The sequence below is a fragment of the Dermacentor silvarum genome, chromosome 4 (genome assembly GCF_013339745.2).
Source record: "Dermacentor silvarum isolate Dsil-2018 chromosome 4, BIME_Dsil_1.4, whole genome shotgun sequence".
Lineage (NCBI taxonomy): Eukaryota > Metazoa > Arthropoda > Arachnida > Ixodida > Ixodidae > Dermacentor > Dermacentor silvarum.
Genome location: NC_051157.2, coordinates 113,888,166 through 113,913,981, shown reverse-complemented (window position 1 = coordinate 113,913,981; position 25,816 = coordinate 113,888,166). Strand labels below are relative to the sequence as shown.

At 44.9% G+C, this 25,816-nt stretch overlaps 1 protein-coding gene across 2 annotated transcripts in view; it reads left to right on the top strand.

Moving 5' to 3' along the window:
• Nucleotides 1-20,548, top strand: part of LOC119450520 (dolichyl-diphosphooligosaccharide--protein glycosyltransferase subunit 2) — a 35,891-nt gene extending 15,343 nt beyond the window's left edge. For both annotated transcript variants that reach the window (XM_037714005.2, XM_049665931.1), the window contains exons 9-18: nucleotides 473-669; nucleotides 1,748-1,865; nucleotides 6,124-6,215; nucleotides 6,909-7,113; nucleotides 7,904-8,008; nucleotides 10,491-10,574; nucleotides 11,393-11,488; nucleotides 12,820-12,895; nucleotides 17,326-17,465; nucleotides 20,167-20,548. In XM_037714005.2, the coding sequence (XP_037569933.1) occupies nucleotides 473-669; nucleotides 1,748-1,865; nucleotides 6,124-6,215; nucleotides 6,909-7,113; nucleotides 7,904-8,008; nucleotides 10,491-10,574; nucleotides 11,393-11,488; nucleotides 12,820-12,895; nucleotides 17,326-17,459 (1,107 nt within the window). In that variant the 3' untranslated portion in view covers nucleotides 17,460-17,465; nucleotides 20,167-20,548. The remainder of the gene's footprint in view (nucleotides 1-472; nucleotides 670-1,747; nucleotides 1,866-6,123; nucleotides 6,216-6,908; nucleotides 7,114-7,903; nucleotides 8,009-10,490; nucleotides 10,575-11,392; nucleotides 11,489-12,819; nucleotides 12,896-17,325; nucleotides 17,466-20,166) is intronic.
• The last annotated feature ends 5,268 nt before the right edge of the window (nucleotides 20,549-25,816 follow it).

Genomic DNA, 25,816 nt, shown 5'->3' with positions numbered 1-25,816 from the left:
AAACATTGAGGCTGATAAAGCTGCAGCTATTGCAGTGAATGTGCTGCAGCTTGCAGACTGGTTTGAGTTTATTATCTTCTTATTTACGTACTTCTGTTTTACCCTTTATGGTGTGAATGTTGGGGTCATAAAATTGAAATGTGCAAAGCACATTGGTTGAAAGGGATCCAACCACCAAAGTCGTTGGTTAAATTTTCTTGTTGGCAGGAGCGGTGCCAGGATGATTTCATTGGTGGAGCAGAGCATGGTTCTCCATTTTCATAACTTGGCACTCCGTGGTGGTAGGAGGGGGAAGGGGGGAGCAGGAGGAATCATTGGTGGGGTAAATTGTGAATTCAGTTTTGAAAACGTGCCTAGTAAAGTCAGTGGTGGCGTGATGTGGCTCTGATAACCACGTTTTCTTATTCATAATTGCTGTTTACTTTGAACACTTTGTAACCGGCTGCCTGCACGTGCACCTTGCACATTTCAGTACCACGTTCCCGTGGCAACAAGCGTGTCTGGCTCCAATGCCCTGAGCAAGGCATCACCCACAGTTGTCGTGCAAGTGACGGACGTGCTGGGCTCACCCCTGGGTCCCCTCTCTGTGGTGCTGAACAAGGCCGTCCGGGTGCTTGACAGCCAAGTTGTGATGGAGAGGAAGCCCTTTGCCCCAGCCAAGGAGGACCCGTGAGTTACACTTTGCCACTTAGTGCATGGGAAAGCAGCTGTGTACTTAGATTTAGGTGCACATTAAAGAACTCCAGGTGGTCCAAATTAATCCGGAGTCCCCCCACTACGGTGTGCCTCATAATCAGATGTTGGTTTTGGCATGTAAAACCCTTTTTTTTTTTTTTTTTTTTTTGCTACGGCTGTTTCAGTGTACAATTTAAACATGCTCACACTATCTGGTAGAGATTTAGCAAAAATTTACATATGAGAACACGTAAGCCGTTACAAAAGTAGCTGCTGCGCCCAAGTGTTGATTCTCAAAGTGTGTGGCGAAATGCGTTTGCATTCCAGTTATTTTTGTGCTTCAATGCATATAAAGGCATTTTGGTAAAGTAAGTGGCACAACAGTGAATTTTTACCACACATTTAATGGCACATATCTTGAAACTGGTGTCAGCCTTAAAATTATACTCGATCTCGCAAGTCGTTTGCAACACTGTGGAAGCTGCAGGGCTCCTTAGCCTGTAGGAAGGCCAAATGCCCCTGGAGATGTGTTCATCCGCGCTGCGACGTCTTCTAAGCAGCTGCTGAATTCACATTATATAATGTGCATGCACAAAGGTCCTAGCATGTCGCGTATCGCTTTAACATATCATGTACCAAGCAAAAACAAAACTCTAATCTTGCCATTAATTAGATAGTGACACCCAAAACTATATTCTGCCGCGCAGGGATATTGCCTGTGTAATCCTCGTACCTTCGGCAGCACTGCAAACGACTTGTGAGATGGAGTGTAGGTTTAATTGGATATGCCTTGTGGACTCACTGGCTACAATTTGTAAATTGCAATATGTAAAATAAGTAATTGGTTAGAGATTGAATTTGTAAAAATGTGTTAATTAGTCAATTATGCATTTCAATTTCCCAGTAATGTAATAGCTGCCTGTTAGAGCAATCCTCTTCAACGAATAGAATTAGGCTACCTGCAGCAGGCAGTTTTTAAACCTTTTTGGCAGTCTTCTCAAAACCTCTTGGCATATTGAGGCTACGTACGTGACAGTACGAATGAAACATCTCTGATTCTTTCGTGTTCCAGGTCTCTGTACGTGTTCAACTTTGTGTCGAAAAAGCCACGTCGGGGCTTTTATCACCTCACCTTGAATGCTGTTCCTGTCAAGGCTGATGACCGCCTTGTTGGAAACACCGATGCCGAGGTGAGCACTGTTCCTTGCTTTGCTTTACAGTATCATGCACTGTTAAAGGGATCCTGAACCACTTTTTATCGAAGTCAAGAAATGCATTTGACATTGAAACAGGCATGTCAGAAATACCTTGCCACAAAAGGTACTTTGATGTGTTCAGCAGCAGCAGAGTTATTGGCAATCAAAGATAGATTGTGTTCCCCTTCGTAATGCTCCCAGTCCTTCTTCTATGCCTTGCTCTGCAAAGGCTACGGCAGAAAGGGGTGGTGCCCACGACACTCCACCTACTGAACGTCACTGTGGTGCGCTGTTCAAATTTGATTTTGGATGTTCACATAAGTGCCACTATGTCTGATTTTGGCACCTACAATGCGCCAAGTTCAGAGGCTATGCCTGAGCTTACGGTTGAGTTCACAGTGTCTCATCCCTTTGCTGTGCTACAGTGTACTAGATAGCTACTTGCAGCTATTCTTGCATTAAGTGACAAGAGTAGCACATTTCCTCTTATCTCTGCGACAATCACACAATTTCCAAGGGTCGAAGAAACTTTGTCTTCATGTTCAATCGTGCGAGTACGTCGGCAGCGTGCACATCGGCAAAGCGATGGATGCCGCACTCCGGACTAGCGTTGAAAGGATTTCTAACGTAACAAGCTTTGACCACAATGGTGACACACCTCGAGTGTGTACAACTTGGGAAGATGTTGACCTGTTCGTCAGATGGTACTCGGGCCTTGAGTCACCTCACCCACAGATACCAATCAGAGCCCGCTGTTGTCCTCAGCAAGCCGCAGGATCTCAACGCACGCGCTCGTTGCGGCACCCCACGGCGGCCACGGTATCTACGCTATGCTGCAGCTGCAGCTACAGTCAAACCTCGATATAACGAACACCGATATAACGAAGTAAACATAAAAATCTCCCGCCAATATTAATGTGCAGCGAATACATGCTTATAATGAATATCGGATATAACGAATGTATTTTCATGTCAGATACAACTTCGTTATAACGAGGTCCAACTTACATGCAACTGTAGTGGCTGGAAGGCGTGCTTACTCGCGCTCATGTGCTCCAGTGTGGCCGTGCTACGTGGTGCGGACTGGCTTTGTCCTGCACCAGCTTGACCAATGGATAGTAGCCACCTCCAAATTGCGCATTTTGTGCAGTGGCTCAATACAAAGCGAAGTCTGCCAAGGCGTCTAGCCAGGGAGCAGCCAGAAGTGAGCGCGTGCTGGCAAGCGTACATCTGGTCTGACCATAGGTTTTGCGTGGTTTTGAGGCTAGTTGAGTGTTCGAAACTAATAGAGATTATGACGGCTATGACACTGATATACAATGTGGCCAAAGCTTTAGTCCTATGTGGCTGGGCGTGGCCAACCGTTAGCAGACAATTGTCGGCGATAGTGCGATAGTTGTACTTGCGAAAGTACGTAATTCTTATAGAAATTCAAAATGCAAATTTTCACTTCAATGTGTTTATTGAGTAAAACTGCGTCAGTAAACATACACAATAACAGTAGGAAGAAGGGCACTAACAGCCTTCTTGATTGATGTCAGCTATTGGCCAATAGCAGCCACATGTAGGAATCTGCCATATGACAAAATATGGCTGCCCGAAAAGAGTGAGGAGAAGGCTTATGTTAAAAAAAGAGTATGAGGAAAAGATGATTTCACGCTCCAATTACAAGCTCCATGCGCCTCGAATTGCAAAATTTGGCTGAGATGCTCACAGCAGCATATGCTATCCGCGTGCTGTGTTTTTTCACCAAGCCGGAGGGGTGGTTCAGGACCCCTTTAAAGGAAACTGTCTTTTTCTGCTATTGATCAACACAAGGTATGGCGTAAAGGCCCACGGAATAATTCTGTATTTATAAGCGTTCGTCCAAGTGATTATATCAGCTACTTGCTTCCAGCAAAGGCAAGAAAATGTTCAATTTATGTTGACTTTATAACTGGTTAGTTGTTTTCTTTACCAGTTGACCATACTGTGCATACAGAGGCCGCGTTCTCTAGTGATGTATTTGGCAGTCATTTCACTTTCATGCAATATTACATTCATCATAATGCCTCACTTCAGCAACAGCTGTTCACCAAAGAAGTTGTTTCAATGTCGACTCTAGATTCAAAACAAAAGTGTAGTTTTGCTGGCTAAGATTCTTACCAGTAGTGGACATACCTGGGCAGGGGGAACACACTTGCTAACAGCGCTGAGGGCCACCTTTACGGGCGCCCATTGGTGATGTCAACTCATGTTTCGGAGGGGTGGAAGGGAGACGGAAGAGAGGCATGCGAGGTTGGTGATGCGGCGAGAACGCGCTGCGTGTGCAGCATGGGGACAGGGGCGGCAACTCGCTTTTCTTTCTTTTTTTTTTTCCAGGATTTTGTATTCCTTTTCCATTCGGCGCAGGCACCTAGTAGCCAGATTTAATTGTTATAACCAATAATGCGGCATGGGAACATTGTAGTAAGCAGTTTATTTTACCATAGAACCCACAACAGTTAACAGTGCGGCGGCTGCTCATGTTGCATCCAATATACAGTATAGACCACTTATAACGTAACCGCTTATAGTGCAGGACCGGATATAGTGCGGTCTTTTCAGACTCCCGTTGATTTTCCTATAGCACTCTATGTATACGCGTATCGCTTATAGTGCAGTTGCGGGAAACGAAATACCGGTTACAGTGCGGCTGCCTGGGAGTACGGAAGTCAGCGGAGACGGCGAACGCTCCCCTCCCCTCAAACGGGCGCCCCAAGGAGTGCTCGAGGAAGAAAGAGAGACGAAGTGGAGGAGAAGGGCTCGTGGTGCGAACTAACAGCCAGTGAGGCTGAAACCAGAATCTTGAGTGGGAGTCGTGAAATATCACTTCGCGCATAGCGAGCGAGGGCCGCGAAATAAGTTTGTATGGGTGTTCTGTCGCGTTCGCTTCACGATAACGGCAGTAAACGAAACTTCAGGGAGCGGGCGGCGCCGGCACAGCACGGCGAAGGGCGCACGCGGAGACCGTGGAATGTGAGGGAGGAGGGTGGCAGGGAAGCGGATTTCGCCTCTCCGCCGCTTCGGTGGCTCCCCTCGCCCTCCCTCGTAGCTCCCTCACTTTCGACTGTCACCGTGCGCGCCCGCTGCTGGGCCGCTCCAGCTGGCCCGGCGCCAGCTTCCCGAAGTTTCGTTTTCTGCCGTTATCGGGAAGCGGGCGTTTGCCGGCGTGGGCAGTTTCGTTGGCCGGCCGGGGACAGCACCACTGCTTCCCTCTGCACCGTAGCCGCAGCGTGCAAGGTCAACTCGTGACTAGAAAGTAGAGGAAGCATAAAGGAGAAAGAAGGGTAGTAGTGAGTGGCTTTTAAAATATGAAAAGTGCAGTACCGTAACTGTCTCTCGCTGGGAGGTCACCTCAACAGTACTGCACGGGGTGGGGGTAACGGGAGTAAAAGAGCAGGGAGAAGAGGAAAGGAGTAGGGTGGTTCACTGCATTTTCTACGCGTGGCTGAGACGTCGGCACGTTCACGCATGTTCCGGCGCAACGCAGAATCGGCGACCTCGCCATTTGAGAGAGGGTAAATTCCCGCCGTTTTTCTTTTCTTTTTTTTTTTTTTTTTTTTTTCATGCGCGACATTGAGGGGAGTCTCCTGAGCTTTTACTCTATGGCGGAGCCGGAGCAATGCCGGTCGGAGGCGCCGCCGCGTGATTTGGTTCGAATTACCGAGATTCGACTGTAAATTGAATGCAAACGTTCTAGCCGCATTTCTCGACTGTCGCATATGCGTGGCGGCTCGGTGCACATGTTTTGCATATGTGCGGGCCTTGAAAATTGTTGCTTTGGTTATAGTGTAGATATTCGCGACTCCGGCGACTTACGTTATAAGCGGTCTACACTGTACTATTGTTGAAACCAGTACAGTGGAACCTCGTTGATACGATTCTGCATGATGCGGTTTTTGGGATATAAACGTTTCTTTTTCTTTTCCCGGTAATACGATTTGGTTGGATAATACGTTGGATGATACGATTTTCGGGTGATACGCTTTATTTTCCGGTTCCTGTGTAGATCATATCAACGATATTCCACTGTATTGCTATAAGTGGGTTTGACTGTATTGGATATAATGAAGGCATTTTTGGGTTGGATACGACTTTGCTATGACAAGGTTCGGCTGTAGTTTAAATAATGTAGAGCACCTCTATTTGTCCTCCCAATTTTTTTAACAGCTCAGCTGCTTTAGCAGTAGTGGGTCAGTGATGCAGAGTGCCCCTATTTGTCTTTTCATAGATCAGCGTGAAAGTGCTGACAGATGTGGAAGTGGTTGGACTTGAGATTGGCACTGCCGACCGGGACCAGACAGCTGCTCCAAAAATGACTCCGTGAGTAGTAGTTGAATGTACTTTTGTTTCTTGTATGTACTGTGCATCTGTCTGCTGGCCATTGTTGAATGATTTGTTCCTCAACCTGTGACTAAACCAGTAGTGTACCATGTGTTGCATATCCCTCTAGGCGTTGTACATTTTTGCTTAGCGGTGGCAGCCTCAGACCTAAGTTTGTGCATATGTCTCGAGACATCCTTGACATCACCACACTAATTGCCCTTGCGTTGCTTTATAGCATTAAAAAGGAATGGAGTGCAGCACACGGGACACGGGGATGTTGTACATGGTTGTGTTGTGCTGTTGATACTTAGTGTTGTTACTCAACACATCACATACCAGAATATGCATTTTGTTTCGCAACCTGCATAGTCGGGTGTCGTGTCATGTACTGTGCATGTGACATGGACAGCCTAACCAGTGTCCCTTGATGCACTGCACAACTACTAATAAAGAATCCTGGGTAGGAGTGCCCGTGACAAGGGTATGCAGTGCTTGTCAAGATGTGGCTGGCAGCAGTGTACAGTAGTGCAAGGCTAATCTATAGCTAATATAGACCAGTAATTTGTTTTGTTTTATTACCAGCTTCTCCATATTTCAATGAAAGATGCAGGGTCAATACTGTTTACCCCACGTTTTCTCTCGCCTCTGTGACCAAGGCATGTGAGGATCACTGTCTACGTGTATATGCAGGGTGGCTTTCCGTAGCAAGATGAGCGAGGTTCTGGAGGCGGACCACCACCAGAAGCTGGTGATGAAGTTTTCACTGAAGGACGTCTTCAATGGGGACATCATGTCGGCACACCAAGCCTTCGTGCACCTCTACCATGTGGAGACCAAGCGCGAGATAGTCTTCCTGGCTGAGCCAGACACTAGCGTTGTCTACCGCTTTGACCTGGTAGGTGCTACCTACCCTCTTTGGAGGCGTTCCCCTATCACAGACACACATACTTCTTGATTTTTGCGCTTCAGACTTTAGTTTAGTTGTAAGCTTTTGTGTGTGCATGTGTGCGAGTGTGCATGCATGTGCTCTATTTGATGGCACTTAGAAACTTGAATGTTTGACACAATGTAAGACATTGCAACTGTTAGTGTTCAGAAGGGTCCTGCTGCGCATTTTATCACAGAATTTGGTCATCTCAGTTTTCTGGTCTCATCTAGTCATTCAAAGGATGCATTGTTGTATAGCAAGCCGAGTGCAGAATCTGCATGACAGAGTATGGGGCATTGAACAAATACCAAATTAACAAGCTTTTGTGAGCTGTTTATTTGGTTCATTGTCCTATTCTGTCCATTTGGGTTGCTCTTTGCCACCGGTGAGTGGAGCAGCCTAACAAAGAAGTTGAATCCTCGTCCTGCTGCTGTTTTCATATCACATTGTGCCAGTTTACATCTGTGGTATATGGGCATAACTGCTGCCATAGAATCACACACTGGCTGTTTTATTGCATAGCTCAGGTTTTTGGAGGTCAAGTGCAGCGTGTTGCAAATGTAAAGAAAGACAGACATAATAATATTTAGCAGTTCCAGAAGTGACAGGCACATTTAGGCTACATGATATAGAGAGGAAATGTGTTACGTTTGTGCAGGTATGGTAGTTTTTGTGGTTGGGTCATGTACCTGTCCATGTAGCTTATGATGCATGACACAGCTGCTTGCTGACGTGCCCTTTCCTGCCTCTCCTTTAGGACCTGTTCCAGAAGGCAAAGGACATGGGCTACCTCTCTGGGCAGTACGACCTGTCGCTCATCATTGGTGATGCTGTGATAGCCAACCCCTTCAAGTGGCATCTGGTGAGTTGCATTGTCGAATCGCACTTTGCAACTGCTCATGTTGGGTTTTGCAAGGCAACTTCAGCACCAGGGTCGGGACCAGGTTCGGGGTTTGCCAGATCTCGTGTGACTCGGCACCGAACGCATCCAACTATGTGGCCAGCAGCATTCCTGGGCACATTGTGAAGATAGCGAGCTTGGCACAGCACCAGAAATGCTATTGGCTACATATGTTGTCACCTCTGGGGCCAAGTCACGTGAAATCGTGCGAAAGTGATGGCACTCCCAAAGTGATAGCTCAAGAAAATCGCCCCAGTAGTCAGTCATTTGTGACCACTCTTTCCACAGAGAAGGACAGTAGAACCTTGTTAATATGTTTTTCAGGGGACTACGAAAAAAAAAGAAAAACAGTGAGGAAGGGCGCAAGTCACCACAAGTGCATGGATGCTAGACAGTTATTGGACACCTTGGCGCTCGTACTGGGACCGGGAACAGAGCTTGTGCGCATGTATAATTAAGGGACATGTACAATGTTTTGTGACAGTGGCCCCTTTCCACTCTTGAGATGCTTCATCACAATATTTTACATAAGCTTCACCACATAACTTGACTTCATTGGTGGTGAAGCTGACTAAATAGAACTGGCTGTTACACAACGCACATAAGACCCTTGCAGGCCCTAAAATAAATGTAGCCCTGCGCTTGGCAGATTTGGCCCGGTGTAGGTGGTTCCCACTAGGTATAACCGATGCGCACTTTTTGGGGTGCTTAAAGACGCTCTGTGCTCCCAATGCTTGTGCAGTGCCTGGCTTCTGCAACTAATTGCAAACTGCGGTCACTTGTTGCAACATATTGGTCAGTTGTTGCAATGTGCCAGAGCAAATTTTCCTCCGCATCACTAAATGTACGCGACTGCCTCATTCAAACGCAATGCAAGATGCGAGAACACTACAGAATGGCGATGTATCAAATGGGAACATAATACATGTTAGTCAGCGAGATTTAGGTCGGGACCGCAATAATGCAACATAGTGGCTGGAAAAATGCAACAGCGAGGAAGGTATCAACGGGTCCCAGCTATATTGAAATTTTCTTTTTCTATCTCAGTTCTATTGAAGACAAGTGCATTTCCTTTGCAGTTTAGTGAAGTAACATTGCATTGGCAGTTTCGATTCAACAGTGTGCATGATTCAACAGCATGTGCATGAATATTATGCTTTTCAATGTGAGCACGAGCCATAAAAGCACTCTGCGTTATATTCGGACTCATTCCCAAGACATAATGCAAGGTTTTGTCGCTCTCATGCTTCAGCAATTGTGTGAAGGTGCTTGTGTTAACTCATAGAGCTGTACACCATGGCAACTTTATTTCGAGCTCGAAAAAGGCACTGCTTTACAGTGCTGCCTCTGTATCGGCAAGAGCATATGCGAAAATGCCTAATGTACCATGATTTTATTAAACATTAAAAAAAAATCAGGTTTAGTCTGTTGTCAGGTCATAGACTCCAAACTGCCTTTGTGGCTTTTGTCTGCTTTACCGCATAACATGAGTGTATTGCGGCGAAGCTGATTTTAAAACACCGGCCACCATTGTGCAACACGTTTTAGACCCTTGCCAGTTTTTGTGCTAAGAAATCGCGTGTGCATTAGATTTATACTTTTGTTTAGGAGCGTCAATGTCATTTCTACGTTATTTTTTACTTTGCACAAATAGAAAATAACCGCGCATTTGATTTGGGGTTGTGTTAGGCTCGGACAAATACTGCCAAATGAATCAGGGGTGTGGTATGAAGTTTTTTTCTGCATCTTGTTTAATTTGACCCGCCAGATAATTTTATCAGTTTCGTCCGTCCTATCAGAGTTGACTTAATGGAAGTCGACTGTATACCAGGTACAACATATTTAGGAGTGTGTGAACTGTAACTTCTAAGGCAGAATCGAATATGAATCTAATAGTACCAGAACTGAATCTAATATTGAATGCTTTTGAGAGAATGAACAGTCACTTTCACAAACAATAGAAAACGATGTTAACATTAGCAAGTTTCTTTCATTACATTGCATGTTATGAAATTTTGTTTACTAGAAGCCCAAATGGGGCATTAAACACAAATAAGCAGTTTGTTCGCATACACAGGTCTCTTCGGAGAGTGCGAATGATTGTAGTTTTGCTGGTAAGGTCTGGCTTCCTGAGCAACGTAGCCTGCTCCACTACGCAAATTCTCATGTTTTATCCCTTTACTATGCCCGCAGGGATGAAATTTACCATGCTTATGTTACAGTTTTATGTTTGAGTGAGCACGGTGGATGTTTTAATAGGTTGGAAAACTATTCGAAAAATATTCGTATTTTTACTAATAGTGACTGTTCAAATTGTTATTTGAAAATTTCAAATATTCGCACACCCCTAGACATTATACATGGAACATTGCGTGCCTACCACTTTTGTATCTGTTGTGACATCTCTAAATGGAGTCGTCGTTATTCTTCTCTTTTGCTCCAGGCTTCTCTGCAGCTGAGCCTTCCGCCGAACCCGTCACCCCCAAAACCTGCTGTCGACGTGCATGCTCCAAAGCCTGAAATCAAGGTTGGTGCAGTTTTATGCATTTGCTGTCTCTTGCTGCATGCTCCTGATTTCATCTTTCCAACTGTATGCTCTGTTCTTCATGGATGAGGCTACTGTACTCATTATGCGATATATACTACTCCTGCTTAGGCGAGGTGTATCTTTATTTATTACGGCATTTTAGAAGGCAAAAAAGCATTAGAAATGGTAGTGGGTTACTAGAATGCAAATAAAGGCATAGAGCATAAAAAATGCAGTGGGTAGCAGTAGCAATCTAAATTCGTGTAGTGCGTGAGTTTTTATGATGCTGAAAGCTGCCTGAGCGGCTATGGTGTTCTGCTAATGAGCACAAGGTTGCAGCTGCCATGGCTGTATTTTGTACACTTGAATTTGGTGAACGTTAAAGAACCCCAGGTGGTCAAAGGTAATCCAAAGCCCTATTCACTACGGTGCCTCTCGTAGCCTCAGTGTTGCTTTGGGATGTCAAACCCCCATGAGTCAGTCAGTCAATCAATTAACAATGCTGGCTAGTGCGTCACAAAAACATTGATCTCTAATATCTGCTACATAAGGTGGTGACAAACGGCAGACAATGCAGGCAAACAGCAATGGTGCACGCAAGGTAACGTTTTAACATCAACTTCACCACTCACGTATTGGACTAAACGTTGAATAAATTAAACACTCGCCATCAACATCACTGCTAATTATCGCCAGTCAAAGCAAACAGCACAGAAAGCTTCACTTACATCGATTCCCACAGTGCATGGGATCTGAATAATTTTTAGAATATAAGCTTGGGAGGTTTCATCATTTTCTTTCCTCTTGTTTCCATGCAGCATCTGTTCAGGGAGCAGGAGAAGCGTCCGCCAGCGTTCCTCTCCAATGCATTTTGCGGCCTGGTCCTGGCTCCCCTGCTGCTGCTGATTGTGCTGGTATGGAGGAGGTCCACTTTCTAAAAAGATACTCCGAGCGTCCATGCCAAGCAGCTGGTTGCAGTGATAAAGCCTGTCAACTTTTCTGTCTGGAGTATATAGCAATGTTGGGTGTACTTAGGGAGGGACCCATGCCTCTGTGGTGTCCTCTGTGGTGTCCTCTGTGATAGAAATAATTCTTGAAAAAATGTGTGTTGTGCACTTGTAGCTAACACTGGCCTGTTCTAAGTACTTCGTAATTCTTGCACTTGTTCTGTGAAAAACATGGGAATCAAATAAGCCCAGCACTCATGGAGCATACTTTTTTTTTTTGACCAAGTTTGCTCATCGAAAGATCTGGCAAGATCCTCATGTAAATATCCCCAACAATCTAGGGGTGATTGTCACTGAGAAGCTAGGCATAGGGCAGGACTGTCACTTTTTTTTTTTTTTGCAAGTATAACACTAAGAAATGTTGCAGCTTAAGAAATGTTGCAAAAATGTTACCAGAAAAAATAAACTGCACAATTTCACATATGTAATAATTTAGTGCGAAATCGTACCGCATCAAACGTAGGGGCTGCCTGTGTTGGCAGAAACATGGCACCGCAGTAACGAAGCCTAGGAAGCAGCCATTTATCCCACGAGGCACATCGACCAAAAGTGGCACCTCCCAACAGGCTTGCGTCACCGTCGTGCGTTGGCCACTTCAGGTGGCAATGTCCGCCGAGAGAAAATATTCGGGAAGCCAGATTAGCAGCACACAGCTGGATCACTAACGCCGGGTGTTGAGCAACTGCCATCGAATGAAGCTCATTGCTTCGACGCCAATTATTCACTTCATGAGGGCCGCCCTAAAGACCCATTAACTTCCTTCCTTCACGAATTGCAATGCACTGTAACTAAATGCGTGAAAGTCACATAATTTTATTCCAAGGCGCTGCGGACACTCTTGAAAGAAAGCAAAGGTGGCGGGAACATCCTTACTGCATTTTCTAGTGAGTCCTCATAATTACCGAGTAATTCTGAGCGTGTCGAACATTACTTAAAGTGGTCGTGTGTAGCAATACTCTGCAGTTTGAAATGAACTGGAGTAAAATTGGGTAAGCGGAGGGAGGGATCAATTGACCCGCAGCTGAGTTTCCTTGGAACCTTTCCCTGCACTACTGCACAGAATTGGTAAAAGGATTTTGCCTCCACAAATGTGAGCACCGTGACTGAATGGGCAAATGTTCAGTGTGGAAAGCCCAATTCTTTTGCTGTCAAGGTGTGCTTGTAATCGATGCCACAATGTGCAGTGCATGTCTGCATGTGTACCTACGTGTTTTATGTTCCTCTCTTCCCTCTCACAGTGGGTACGAATTGGAGTGAACTTGTCCAACTTCCCCTTCAGTCTGAGCACCATCGTGTTCCACCTGGGCTTAGCAGGTGAGCGTGCTATTGAGACAACATAGAGCATACAGCTTTCGTAGCCTGCTGTTATACTCGCGGACAACTTTCTGTGGCAATGAAGGGAAAGCTACAGCGGACAACGTGCATACAAGTGAGAGCACTGCAGAAAAAGGTCTCACATTCTAATCCATCCACGTTGATTTAAGGTGGGTGCAAGGAAACTGAAACACCTTATTTAGAACAACAAAATAAGACAAGATACACCACTGAGTGCTAAATTTGATTTATTTTCCTGCTCTTCTGTTTTGGGTTTAGGCAAATGTGAAACGTACGTGGAAGCTATGCTGATACGGTATCTGTTCCAAGAAACCAAAGGTGCTGTCAAATGCTGCCAGACTACCTGGTGCAATAACACAGGTGCAGAAGCTTTGCACTTTTCAATGCCATAGAAAGTTGTCTGCGAGTATAGGCTAGTTTCAATTCGCACCAGTAGGTGCACAACTTTGATTTTTGTTCTGCTTATGAAATGATAACTTGATGTAGTACCGTATTTTCACATGCATGACTTTCTTACCACTGACTGACCCGTGCGGAGTTACCGTATTTGCACAATTCTACCACGGCACCGATTGTAACGCACAGTAATATCACCGCCCAAATGTCAAAAAAATAACTTGGTATCAATTCTACCGCGCACATCAAGTAACAAAACCTGAGTCGACGCATACCGCGTTGAAACAATTTTATGGAACGTACAAAGGCACACAGACATGCGCATAGCTGAATCTTGGTGGCTGGATACTATCGGAGTCCGACAACACCTCCTTTTCGCTGTCTACCGACCACAGAAAGTCATCTTCAGTTTCATTTAACACACTTCTGGAGGCTCACGCAACCATCGTCTAGGGCAGGGGTTCTCAGGTACGTTCATCCCAGGGAACCCTGCTACGCTCCATAAAGTGCCAAGGAACCCCCCCCCCCCCCCCCCCCCCGATTTAACCGAATTATCGAGGGTATCAAGAAAACAAACAAATGCTGCACTACGTCAACACGCTTTTATTTACTCAATGAATCGTCAAATCTTGTTTCTATTTAGCAGAAGACCAGTGCGGAAGCTGAAATTCTCTTCATCTCATGACTGATTAGCGCTAGCAGCGGCGAAGGCCTCGCGACATCCTTCGCGGTGCGCGTTTTCATCTGAGACGCGCTTTGCTCCAACGGGCGCACATCCCGATTATTTTTTCGCCACTCAGCTGCTCGCCAACAAATTGTCCGTTGATCGCGATGTAGCCGGTGCTTTTTATCTTCGACAGCTTTGCACTGAGTAAAAGCGAAACTACTGCTTGCCGCAACCGCTGTCGACGAAACCGCGGCCGCTATATATCGACACGATCATGGACGGCGACCTTGCGGTTCAGAAGGCAGGTGGCTGATGCACGCACCAAGTCAAAACGAAACTACCGTTCGCTGCAAGAAGTGTGGACGAAACCGCGGCTGCTATCGACGCGATCATGGACGGCCACTTCACGGTTCAGAAGGCAGGTGGCTGACAGACGCATCGAGTGAAAACGAAACTACCTTTCGCTGCAAGAAGTGCGGACGAAACTGCGGACGCTGACATGGGAGGCGACTACGCAGTTGTGAAGGCACGCAGCCGACGCGCGCATCGAGTGAAAACAAAACTACTATTTGCCGCAACCGCTGCAGACGAAACTGCGGTGGTTATCGACGCGATCAGAGATAGCGACTACGCACTTACGGAGGCACGCGGCTAGCCGCCAACGCGGTGTTACGCGCGGCGATAAACGCAAGAATAAAGGCTTTAAAGGCACAATTAGGCTACAATTAGGCGCAATTAGGCTCACACTAAGTGCTTCGGCATTGCTGTCAGTCACGTGCCGTGTACGATTGCCGCTGAGGACCACGGCGATGCGGACTGCGCCGCTTCGTTTCGGTTGGATGCTACGCCGTTCTTGCTCTTCTGCGGCGCGCATTTGCGGTGCTCCGCATTTTTTTTTTTAATTTTTCCTCCAACGTATAGGTCAGTGCGCACGCTATCGGCACCTACCCTATCTACAGATAGGAGAAAGGCGCATGGTGGTAAGTTACGGCCTCCGAGATTCAAGTGCGAAAGCTTAGGCGCGTTGCCCGTTCTCAGAGGTTGGGTGGCTACAAGCTGCTTGCGTATTTATTGCGCAGTTCGCGCGTTGCTGTTACGCACTGTGATGTGCTTTTTGACACTCGGGCATGGGTAATGGAGGTTCTTTGGATCAAGCGCACCTCATGTTCGCGGTTTTAGACACTTGTCGAGAGCGGGACCAGGGAAAATTTATCAGTGGCTCGCGGAACCCCGAGCAGGGGCCTGCGGAACTCGTAGGTTCCACGGAACCCACTTTGAGAACCCATGGTCTAGGGAGTCTAGGGAGGGCATTCCACGCACCTTGGACCCAACTTGTGATATCGCCGAGCGTCGCTTTCTTCACACGACCTGTTCGATGGCAGGTTAGCTAGCTACCTTGCATAGAGCTTCTTTTTTTTTTTTTTGATAAGGATCTGTTTTGTTTTTTATTTTGGAGTAGAATTAGTTACAAGATTGTAACATGCATGCAAATTTCAATGCATCTTTTATTAAAAAAAGTGTGCGTTAGAATCGTGCAAATACTACGGTACATACCTCGGAGAAAGGGAAGCAACTGCATGAACAACTGCTATGTGCGTGGAAATATGGTATATTTGAGCCTTTGGAAACATTTGTGCTCCTCCTGATGGCTTTAGACAGAATGCTCATTCAAGTGTATCAGCTGTCAGAAATATGAAGAGCAGCCTGAAAGCTATCGGCATTGCTGTTTAGAATAAAGCTAAGTGCTAATCAACAATAACCAATTTGACCACCACAGTGATGCCTATTGTTTAGCTGAAGAGTTTGACTTTTAGTCCCTGAAATGTTTCCTCTTTCGAAATAACTGTGCATATTTTAGGTACAGAACACCAACTACTTTAATTGAAACAAGTTGTGTTTTTCAGTGAATTCCATTGATGAAATTTTCATGTGTTGTGAGTTGTTTATGGACCTTCCATGCCACGTATCTAGGCGTTTTTTTTTTTTTTTTTTTTTTTTGAGGTACTTCTTTTCCAGCGTCCCATAGGAGCAATGTATTTTTGTACAGTTACTGTGATTGCGTTTTCACCTGAAATTGGATAATATGATTGCATAAGTGGGCTTTTACTGGTATTTCTAAAACATGTAGCTTTATGTTCCAGTGTACTAGCTTAAATAAAATTCAAACGACCCACAAACATGTTAACCAGCCACACTGAAGGAAAAACGCACATGGCATGCCGGCAGTGGTAAAACGCTCCTACAGCAGGGTGCCACACAAACTGGCGGTGCGCTGCTGCTCAATTCAGTGAGGAAACGGCAGCTTCTTTTTTTTATATTACCAGCACTTTTTTTATGGGTATTCAGAAGAAGAAATTTCAGCGCAAACTAACAAGCTATTTCAACGTCGCTGAATAAAATTGCGTTGGCTGTGGTTCGTGTGGCGTGAAGTGATGCTGCTCTGCATATTGTGTTATGCACAGCAGTATCACTTGACGCCACAGAAACCTTTGCTATTGAGCTTGTCACCGAGTACACCTATTTTCATACTTCTTGGCGCTTGCTTTGGATAATACGATTTTCGGATGATACATTTTATTTTCTGGTTCTCGTGAAGATTGTATCAACAAGATTTCACTGTAGTTATCTCCTTTGTTGGCCTAGCTTCACCTGACCACCCTGTAATGCACCTTTGTGTGTTGAGCCCAAAAAGAAAAGACTTGACCACAGGTGGCATTGGAGAACTTATTACTGTAAGTCTATAACAAAATGAAGTGTTCATTCTGTCCTGAAAGCAATGGCCTGTATAATGTAGTGACTGCTTTCACTCGATTCTATTTTTTTCTTCTCATCCACCACTTGCGACCGGCCGCTTCTGGTGATAAACCCAGGCAAAACGCTATTTGGACCACTGGTGAACTGGGAAAAAGAAAACAATTGGAATAGAATCGTTATATTTTCCTAGCCATTATGTTGCCCGCAGTGGACTAGAAACAGGCACAGCTGTTATAGTACCTAGTACCATGCCAATTCTGGGTTTCTTGATTCTGTGACTATTAGTACAATTCCACACGCGTCAGCTAATTCACCGCTAATTTCCTTCTTTCCTTCCCTGTTCTCTCCCCCTGTCATCTTTGTGTTCCCCTTTCCCGTTCCCCCGGTGTAGGGTAGCCGACCGGACGTTATTCTGGTTAACCTCCCTGCCTTCTGCTTTTCTCTTTCCTTCCTTCCTTTGTTAATCGGCGCTCATACTACAAACATGCTACCAACATAATCATCAGTCTGATTGCTGGTCACTGGAACTGTATTGCCCTTTTTTTTTGTTTTTTGACAACGCTGTTGATGTCACTGTCTTCTTATTCCACAGCCATCTTCGGCCTGTTTGGCTGCTTCTGGCTACGGCTGAACATGTTCACAACACTTAAGTACTTGGCCGGGCTGGGTACAGTGACCTTCATATCGGGCCACGGCATGCTCACACGGCTCACGCAGAAGAAGTAAAGCAAGGTGAAACCCCACACTCTGTCATGACTAAATATGTGCTGGTGCTTGTAGAGTTCTACACAGCGAGGTAGCTGTTACGCTCCTGTGCAATTAGTACCTAGAGGGTTGGAAGGAGGTATGCCTGAAGTACATTCCTCTAGCCAGCTACTCTGCACTGGTGCAGAGAAGAGGAACAGCAAAAGAATTCAGATGTGGGTGACAATGACAACAGAGGGAATAGGCAAAGAACATAACAGGAACGTTTACTCAGAGCGTAGAGTCAAAGTAGCAAGTTCAGTCGCATGTACAGTGGAACCCCTCTAATGTTTTCCATGAGACTGTGAGGAAAAAATGTAGTGCCCGGGAAACACATTGCGCGAACATGCTGTTAAATAATAAAACAAGGACACTATGTGCAGGTTCAGCCTCTAAAAGGATTTACAGTCGCCGACTGATCATGCAGACTCGATGGAGACTGCCTAAAGGTCCAAAATATCGGATTCAGCAGAGAATGAGTGACATATTCCAAAATTGGCCGAAAAACGTGTGTCGTATTCTTGGATTGTCACTTTCATGGATACCTTATCTTTCGCAAGATTTCCCGGGACTAGCATCAGCATCTACGTGCGAAGGCTTTCGGCACAGTGCTAAGCATGCTGTCTTATCACAGTGCCAGGTTCGCTGTCGCCCGTCCAGGGGTACAAAACTGATAATAGTATCTTCGAAAGTGATCGTTCGAGAATATGGCCCAAGTTTGTCAACGCATTGCTGCACGCACATACGCTTGCCTGTGACCAGGTCAGTTCATATTTCGACAATTGTTACGTTGTCGCTGCAGATAGATGAAAGTACAGTCAATGCATACACCGAATCTTCATCGCCTGGCAACATAACCGAAATCAACCGAGTTGTGATAGCTGAATGATCGCGGACTTCTTGCAACAGTCATTATCCGGTGCTTCCCTTATGCAATCACCGCGCTCGTCAGTGCTAACATTGAGGGTGGAGTTGGCACCACTTGAAACTGCTTGAAGAAGTCACCCGGGATCGTGTCACGATTTAACACGCAAATAAAAAACGCTGGGCTTGCAGAAGCCACTGGACAAATAGCAAATGCCGCCTTCAACACTTAGCGGCTAACAGTTTGGGTTTGTTCGGTTCGGTGACTATTGGACTAATTAGGCTTCGCTAGTTTCGGTTTCAAGGAGGAGCCGACGGTATGGTTGACAACATGCTAAAACCAAAATATAGCTGTTCTTTTCTCGCTTCAGTGGCCAGATTGGACAGATTAAGCAGCGCATTGTAAGGTGTCCAATATTCCAGAAATTTCCACTAGGACCGTGGTGCACCAAAAGTGCACGTTGGTGGCAGTCAAAAGTGCTCAGATATCGAGTGTCTAGCGCGGCCAGCTGACAATTCTCTTTTAGATTTTTTACGTTATAGACGGTACAATTTATATTTTTTTGTAATTATGCACCAAAGTCGCAACATATTACGCAGGAATGTTACGGGAACGACGTAGTATCAAAAAGGATTCTGATACACAAGTGTCTAGAGCTTTTTCTCAGGACGGACCGGGCTTTAGAGACGTTATACTAGTCGAAAAAATGTATGAACAAGGAACGTATCAGCGGGGTTCTACTGTATTCACCTTGTGCACTGCACTCTCGCAGACTCTGCACTGTTCTGATGATAAAGATGGGAATATCAGTTACACAAGCACTGAGAACCCAGAAACCGTGTAACAAATCTTTCACAGCTATTTGATAGAAAGTGCTGGGCTATTCCTGGCTCATATTACTGTCAGGCTAAACGCCAAGCACAGCTGACTTCCCTAAATTTGGGGAAATGTGGAGGGGGGGAAAAAACGCCACGGATTTGACCCTGACGAGGTCGAATCGCCAAAATTTGTTGTAAATATTTGGTGCAAAGTGTTTCACAATGAATGGGCATCAAACCAACTGCCGTGCCAGCGCCACCTGATGTCTTCTAGTACTATTGAACACATTTGAAATACAAGCAAGTCAAATTAACCGATACAGCGATAAAGAAAGTTGACTAAAAATTATAAACTGTTATTCCAGAAGCAAAAAAAAAAAAAAAAGGTTTGAAATACTTTTATGTTTATATGCTATTTTGCAAAAGCTTGATTGCAGACTCCATGTGATTCATCAGTACTTGCTATATTTTTCTACTGAATCAACAAAATACTTCATTACTTTAACTTGAGCATATAGGAAAATTTGTGCATAGAGCTTCGTATTGCATACAATCGCAGCTGACAGCGGCTGGACACAATGTCAGAATGCAGCTTTTTTCACTAGATTATTTATTCCATTTTGATTTAGTAATCCGCAGTCACTGTGTAGTGAAACCTCGACTATCAGCTACAAGGGGGTAATGTTAAACCTGTGCCTTTTATCAGTATTTGCCTCATTTCTAGCAAGCACCACCTAAATTTACCTCACTGCATTGGTTTTGACAGCTGTCACACATGACCATTATTCATTATACTGTTAGAATGAGAGTCTCGTTGACTGCACTCGAGCGGATTTTATTACACCACGCTAGCGGTGATAACGATGCTACGACTGGAAACACTACATGGCTTACAGAGGCTACATGATTGCTTCCTGAAAAGGCAGTAGTTGTCATCAGTGAGCTCAAACTTTACCTTAATTCAAATGTTGCATAAGCTTCACATTTCTACTTTTTTTTTTTGCAGATCATCTTGAATGGACATCATCTGAAGCAAGGGACAGAGAAGGCATCATTCCTTTTTTTTTTTACCCTTACATACTTTAACTGTCTGTGTGCCGGTCTGTGCAGGTGGGGACTACAGAGTTGCATGTGTCGTGTGCAAGGACATTTTTCATTCCATGGGTCTTTGTTTCATGAATGTATGGCTGTGCTAACTTGTATAGTATGGAGACTGACAGTGCTTCATTGCCGGAATTCTGTTGCAACTGTTCTTTTTTCTCTTGTATTTCATCGTGTCAGTAGCTGCTTAGTAAACTGATTGAAAGCTGTTTTTCTTTTTGTTTGTTTTTTATGCACCCAGTTGCTGTCTGCCATGTTGGAGACATGTAATAAAGATTTCTTTTTCAGACGGTGCAATCTGTCTTTTTCTTTTTTTTTTTTGTCTGAGCATGCGTAGCTTTGGTAGCACACTGCTTGTCACCGACTAGTCGACGTGAACCCTGTGCTGCTTTAACAAGCTGTTTGACTAAATTTGCGTAATTTGCGCATCAAATTTAGGCTTTTACTACAGCACAACTGCAGAATAATTTGTAGCTAAATTCTTGCAAAGTTTATTCTTGAACTTTATCGAAATGTCAGTGTCTTGCGACGCACTTCTTTGAAGGTGGCACACATAACATATAGCTAGAGATTAATGGGGGGAGTGTGAGAGGATAGAAGATTTGATAAAGTAATGCCTTACTGCCTTGATGAAAATAGCTGACCAGGTCAATAAAATTTTATCCTGATTTATAACTTTTAGTATGTACTTAATTGTTATGTCTGAAATTATTCAAGGGTAGCACAAAATATTCTTTCACTAGGAAATTTGCAACGAGGCATTTATGTGTGTGTGTGTGTGTGTGTGTGTGTACGTGTTTATAAATATACAGGGTGCCCCAGCTAATTTTAGCCAAAGTTTAAAAATATACCGAAGCCTTCTAGGAGGATGCGACCAAATGCATATTGTTGACTATTGCATGCAGCAAGTCGCACTATATTTTTGGTTCTTAATTGCATAATTAGTCAATGTCAATTTACCAACTTCGCGAGTACTAATTTTGGGACATAATTTCCCATGAGAAAGTTTGAGAGTGCTCTCAGAAACATTTCATTTGCAGCTTTGAACTCGCTACTTGTTACATAATAAGTTCTACATCTTGAAGAAAGCCCGCTAAATATGAAAAAAAAAAAAGCACTTGACATGCCCGTTGAGTGATTGGAGTGCTCTCAAACGGGGCCACATAGGAAAGAATAGTGCATTTATTCTGCTGCTTAAAAAGTGACAGGGCAGCGACGCAGGCATCGGCCACTCAATTTATGCAAGTGATGTGATTTGATCTGTAACAGCAGTTCACAGCAGCGCTCCCCTCTCACTTTTTAAGTGGCATCGCACCAGGCCAAATGCACTGTTCATTCATGTGCTGGCAGGCACGTCTGAGAGCACTGCAATCACGGTGCACACAATCGAGCATGTTGCATGTGTTTTTTTTTTTTTTTTTTTGCATATTTAGCGGACTTTCTTTAGGACACAGAAAAAATGATTACGTAATAAGTCGGAAGTTAGAAGCTGTTGAATTAGATGTTTCAGAGAAGGCTCGCAACTTTCTCATTAGAATTTTTTCACTAAAGTTCATATTTGTCAAGTTGGTTAACTATTCTTGAATAATTAGTGCAATTAAGCAGAATACAAAAATAGTGCGACTTCCACTGGAAGCGACCTGTCGCATGTGTTCGGCACCTAAGAAAATTTTTGCCCTTTGTCCAGAAGTCGGCATACATATATGTTCTTGAAATGACGAGATATAAGAAACATTCCCCGCACCTCGAGCTCATAAATGTACAGCCTTCCAGCTTGCTCCACACAATAACCGACTACATGCATTTGGCCGTGTCCTCCTAAAATGCTTCAGCATATTTTTAACCTTGGCTAAGGTTAGCTGGGACACGCTGTATATGTCGCACTATGTAGTAGTAGTAGTAGTAGAAAACTTTATTTGGTGTTTTGTAACGAAGTCCCAGAGGGTGGAGCCCTCAGTCCAGGGCCCCATTTGCTGCTGCTATCCGGCTGGCCCAGTCGATCAGGTATTGCTGGTCATCGAAGGCTGTGCTGGAAAGAGCGGCTTCTCACTGGGATGGGGAGGCGTTGGGTATTCTAGTTAGGCCGGGTGGTTTGGAGCATTCCACGTGGAATGGTAGAGGTTTCGGTGTCCACCACAGAAAGGACATTTGTCGGGGTACTGGCTAGGGTAAAAAGTGTGGCGGAGAGCAAGGCTGGGGAACATATTAGTTTGGAGCTGGCGCCAAGCGGTTGCATCTACACAGTTTAGCTTCACGTGTCGTGGAGGGAATGTTCTACCGGATAGCCTGTGGTGTTGTAGTATATGCGTGTATGTAAGCGGTATCGTTTCCACCTTGTCTGGGTTGGACTGGCCTTCCGCCGGTGCCTGGAGGGTTAGGCCTCGGGCTGTCGCATGAACACGCTCATTGCCAGGGAGAGACACATGCCCAGGTGTCCAGACTAGGTGAACTAGTGGAATATTTTGCTTCTTGTGTAGCATTTTATGAGCGATCGGTGAAATCCGTCCTTGTGCGTAGTTTTGACATGCTTGCTGGGAATCTGTAAGAATATATATGATCTCATCTGGGGGTTGAGCGCTGATGGCGAGGGCTATAGCACATTCTTCCACTTCCGTGCAGTTGTCAGTGAGTATTATGGCTGATAATACTACTTCGCCCCTCCAGTCGGCCACCGCTACCACTTTGGCTGTAATATCGGGGCAGCACGCGGCGTCTGTATAGAAGGTGTCGAGGTCGTTGCTTTATGTTTGGTGCAGTGCCATTGCACGTGCAGCGCGCCTGCCTTTATGGTGTTCGGGGTGCATATTCTGAGGTATGGGGGCCACTGTAATGTTTTCTTTGATGTTTGGTGCGATTGACAGGGGCTCTCGTGGGGCAAACTTTGATGTTGGGTAACGTAATTGTCTGAGTATGTGCCTTCCTGTCGATGTACGTTTCAGTCGTTCAATCTGACTGACTTTCTGGGCTTTGATTAATTCGGCCATGGTGTTATGCAAACCAAGCTGTAATAGTCTGGCTGTTGAGGTGTAGATAGGAAGGCCTGTCACCATTTTCACCATTGTTCGTATGAGGGTGTCTAGCTGGTTTGTTTGTTTTTGGGCGAGTTGGTGGTAAGGTGCGTGATAGGTAATGCGGCTTACGATTAAAGCGTGTATGATGCATATGACGTCGGATTCCTTTAGGCCGTGGCGGCGGTTCGTGACCCGCCGGATGATGTACACTACCCGATTAATCTGTTTCATCAGTAGCGTCGGGGTATATGTCGCTTTCGCATTGGCTTGAACGTGGAGTCCTAGTAAGCAGTAATTTGTTAACCTTATTTACAGGTTCACCCTCGATAGTCACCGTGATGTCAGGCGGTAGGTGATGTTTCCTTTGGAGTTTTTTTTACTATAAGCAGTTCTGACTTTTGAGCTGCGCACGTAAGTCCCCCTGCTCGTGCATATTTCTGGGTGACATCCGCTGCTGCTTGTAGTGCATCCTGTATTTCACCATCTGAGCCACTGGTGGCCCAGATGGTGATATCATCAGCATAAAGAGCATGCCTAATTCCCGGTATGGCATCTAGTAGTGCAGGTAGTCTGCTCATAGCTATGTTAAATAGCACAGGGGAAAGCACTGACCCTTGTGGCGTGCCTTTTCCCGCAAGAGGGATGGGGTTCGAACGTATATTTCCTATTCCTATAGTCGCAGTGCGATCTTTAAGAAACGCCCGGACGTAATTGTATAGTCGTCGGCCACACTTTGTTGCCGCTAGATTGGTGAGTATGAGGTCATGAGCTACGTTATCAAACGCGCCTTTCAGGTCTAACGCAAGGATGGCTTTGCTTTGTTGAGTGCTGATATGGTCAATTATCTCTTCCTTAACTTCCAGTAGTACGTCTTGAGTGGATAGCCCCGGCCGAAAACCGAACATTGTTTACGGCAATAAGGCTTGCTCTTCTAGGTACGGCTGAAGCCTAGCCAGGACTGACGTTTTCAAATAACTTTCCTATGCATGATGTGAGCGAGATGGGTCTCGCTCACATATATAGCGAGTTTTGCCTATATAGGAGCGCTAGGTGTATGTAATTCTTCCCAAATAAACCGCAGGCCAATTTCCACTTGAATTTTGTGCAGAGGCATAGCATTTTGCAATGGGCTCAGTTTAATAGGTTTGTGAGCATTATACCGGTGTCGCACAACCACATTCAATCACGATCAAGCCCGATCGGAAGCGAAATTCTCAACTGCAATTGGCTCCCTCGTGCAGCTTGCGTGCAAGAGCCAATCACGACCAAGAAATTTGATCCGGATCGCGCTTGATTGTGTGATCAAAAGTGCGCCGTGTGACACCCGTATTACTTGCGCCCCTATTTTATTGAGAAAAACGCCTAAGTGCATTTTGTACACAGCAACGCCACTCAATGTTGATTTTGCTGTGTAATAAATGTTCAGATTGTACTAGTGGGTTATTTTTTCTTCAGTGATCAACCTCGTACAGGTGGGAACCCACTCTTGTCACACATTTTGTATGAATACAATCTTCAGTGCCATGTACACTGCTGGGCTATCTTGTACAAAACAAGCTTGTACAAAATTGTATGCACACATTGTTCGTGTTGGATGAAGAGGTAAGTATTTTCTTTTTACTGATGCAAGTGGTGATATGACAGTACACCGAGGCTTGGTGAATTCAGTATAATTTTAAGATAACATCAAAAACACTGAATCAGAAATTACTACAGAGTATTTCAGAAGTAAATCTGTTCACAACAACTCTGAAAATAAACTGCTGCAACAGCTAGCACTACAGGTGTCTTGAGCAAGTCTTTGTGAGAACTGCCACAAACTGTACAAATGTTCTTAATTGGACAATGTGATTTTGCTGTTTGGAAGGAGTTTCATTTCTTCTGGCTTTGGTATGTACACTAGAACGAAAGAAAATGGGAAAAAAGTAGGGCCAAGAAAGTTGCGAGACATTGAAAAACCTGGCTGATGTCATTTTTCCTGAAGCTTTATTCAAATTTACAACCCATTACCTGCCATCGTGCAAGCAAACACATAAAGGCCTCACTGATTTGTTCCGAGATGGAAAAACTAACGCCATGTAATGACAGGCGCCATCTCAAGTTACGCCAATTTTATACAATCTCAACGTTGGGAACAGCTTTTTACTGAAGCGCCTTTTATCACGTAAACTGGTTTCGCAAGAGAATCAGTCTAGAACACCTCTATGTCCTCCAAAAGCTCCTACTGCGAGAAACAGCTCGCCTACTAGCCATTTTATCCCAATTTAAACGGACCCACTGATAATAATGTTTATTTCCTGTGTAAGCAAGGAGGTTGAGAACAATCCCAGATGAGAGGATTGGACCGCTTAGCAGCCGTAACATTAACCTCATGATTAACCTGGACATACTGTACGGAATAAATCTGATACAGAATCTAGTTACTCTAACGGAGCGCTTGTTACTAATTCAGTTGCCGTCTAACCTAATATAACCAAAAAGAAAAAAACAATCACCGACAAACTTGGTTTAGCAGTGAAGCACGTGTCGTGTTGAACGCGCTGC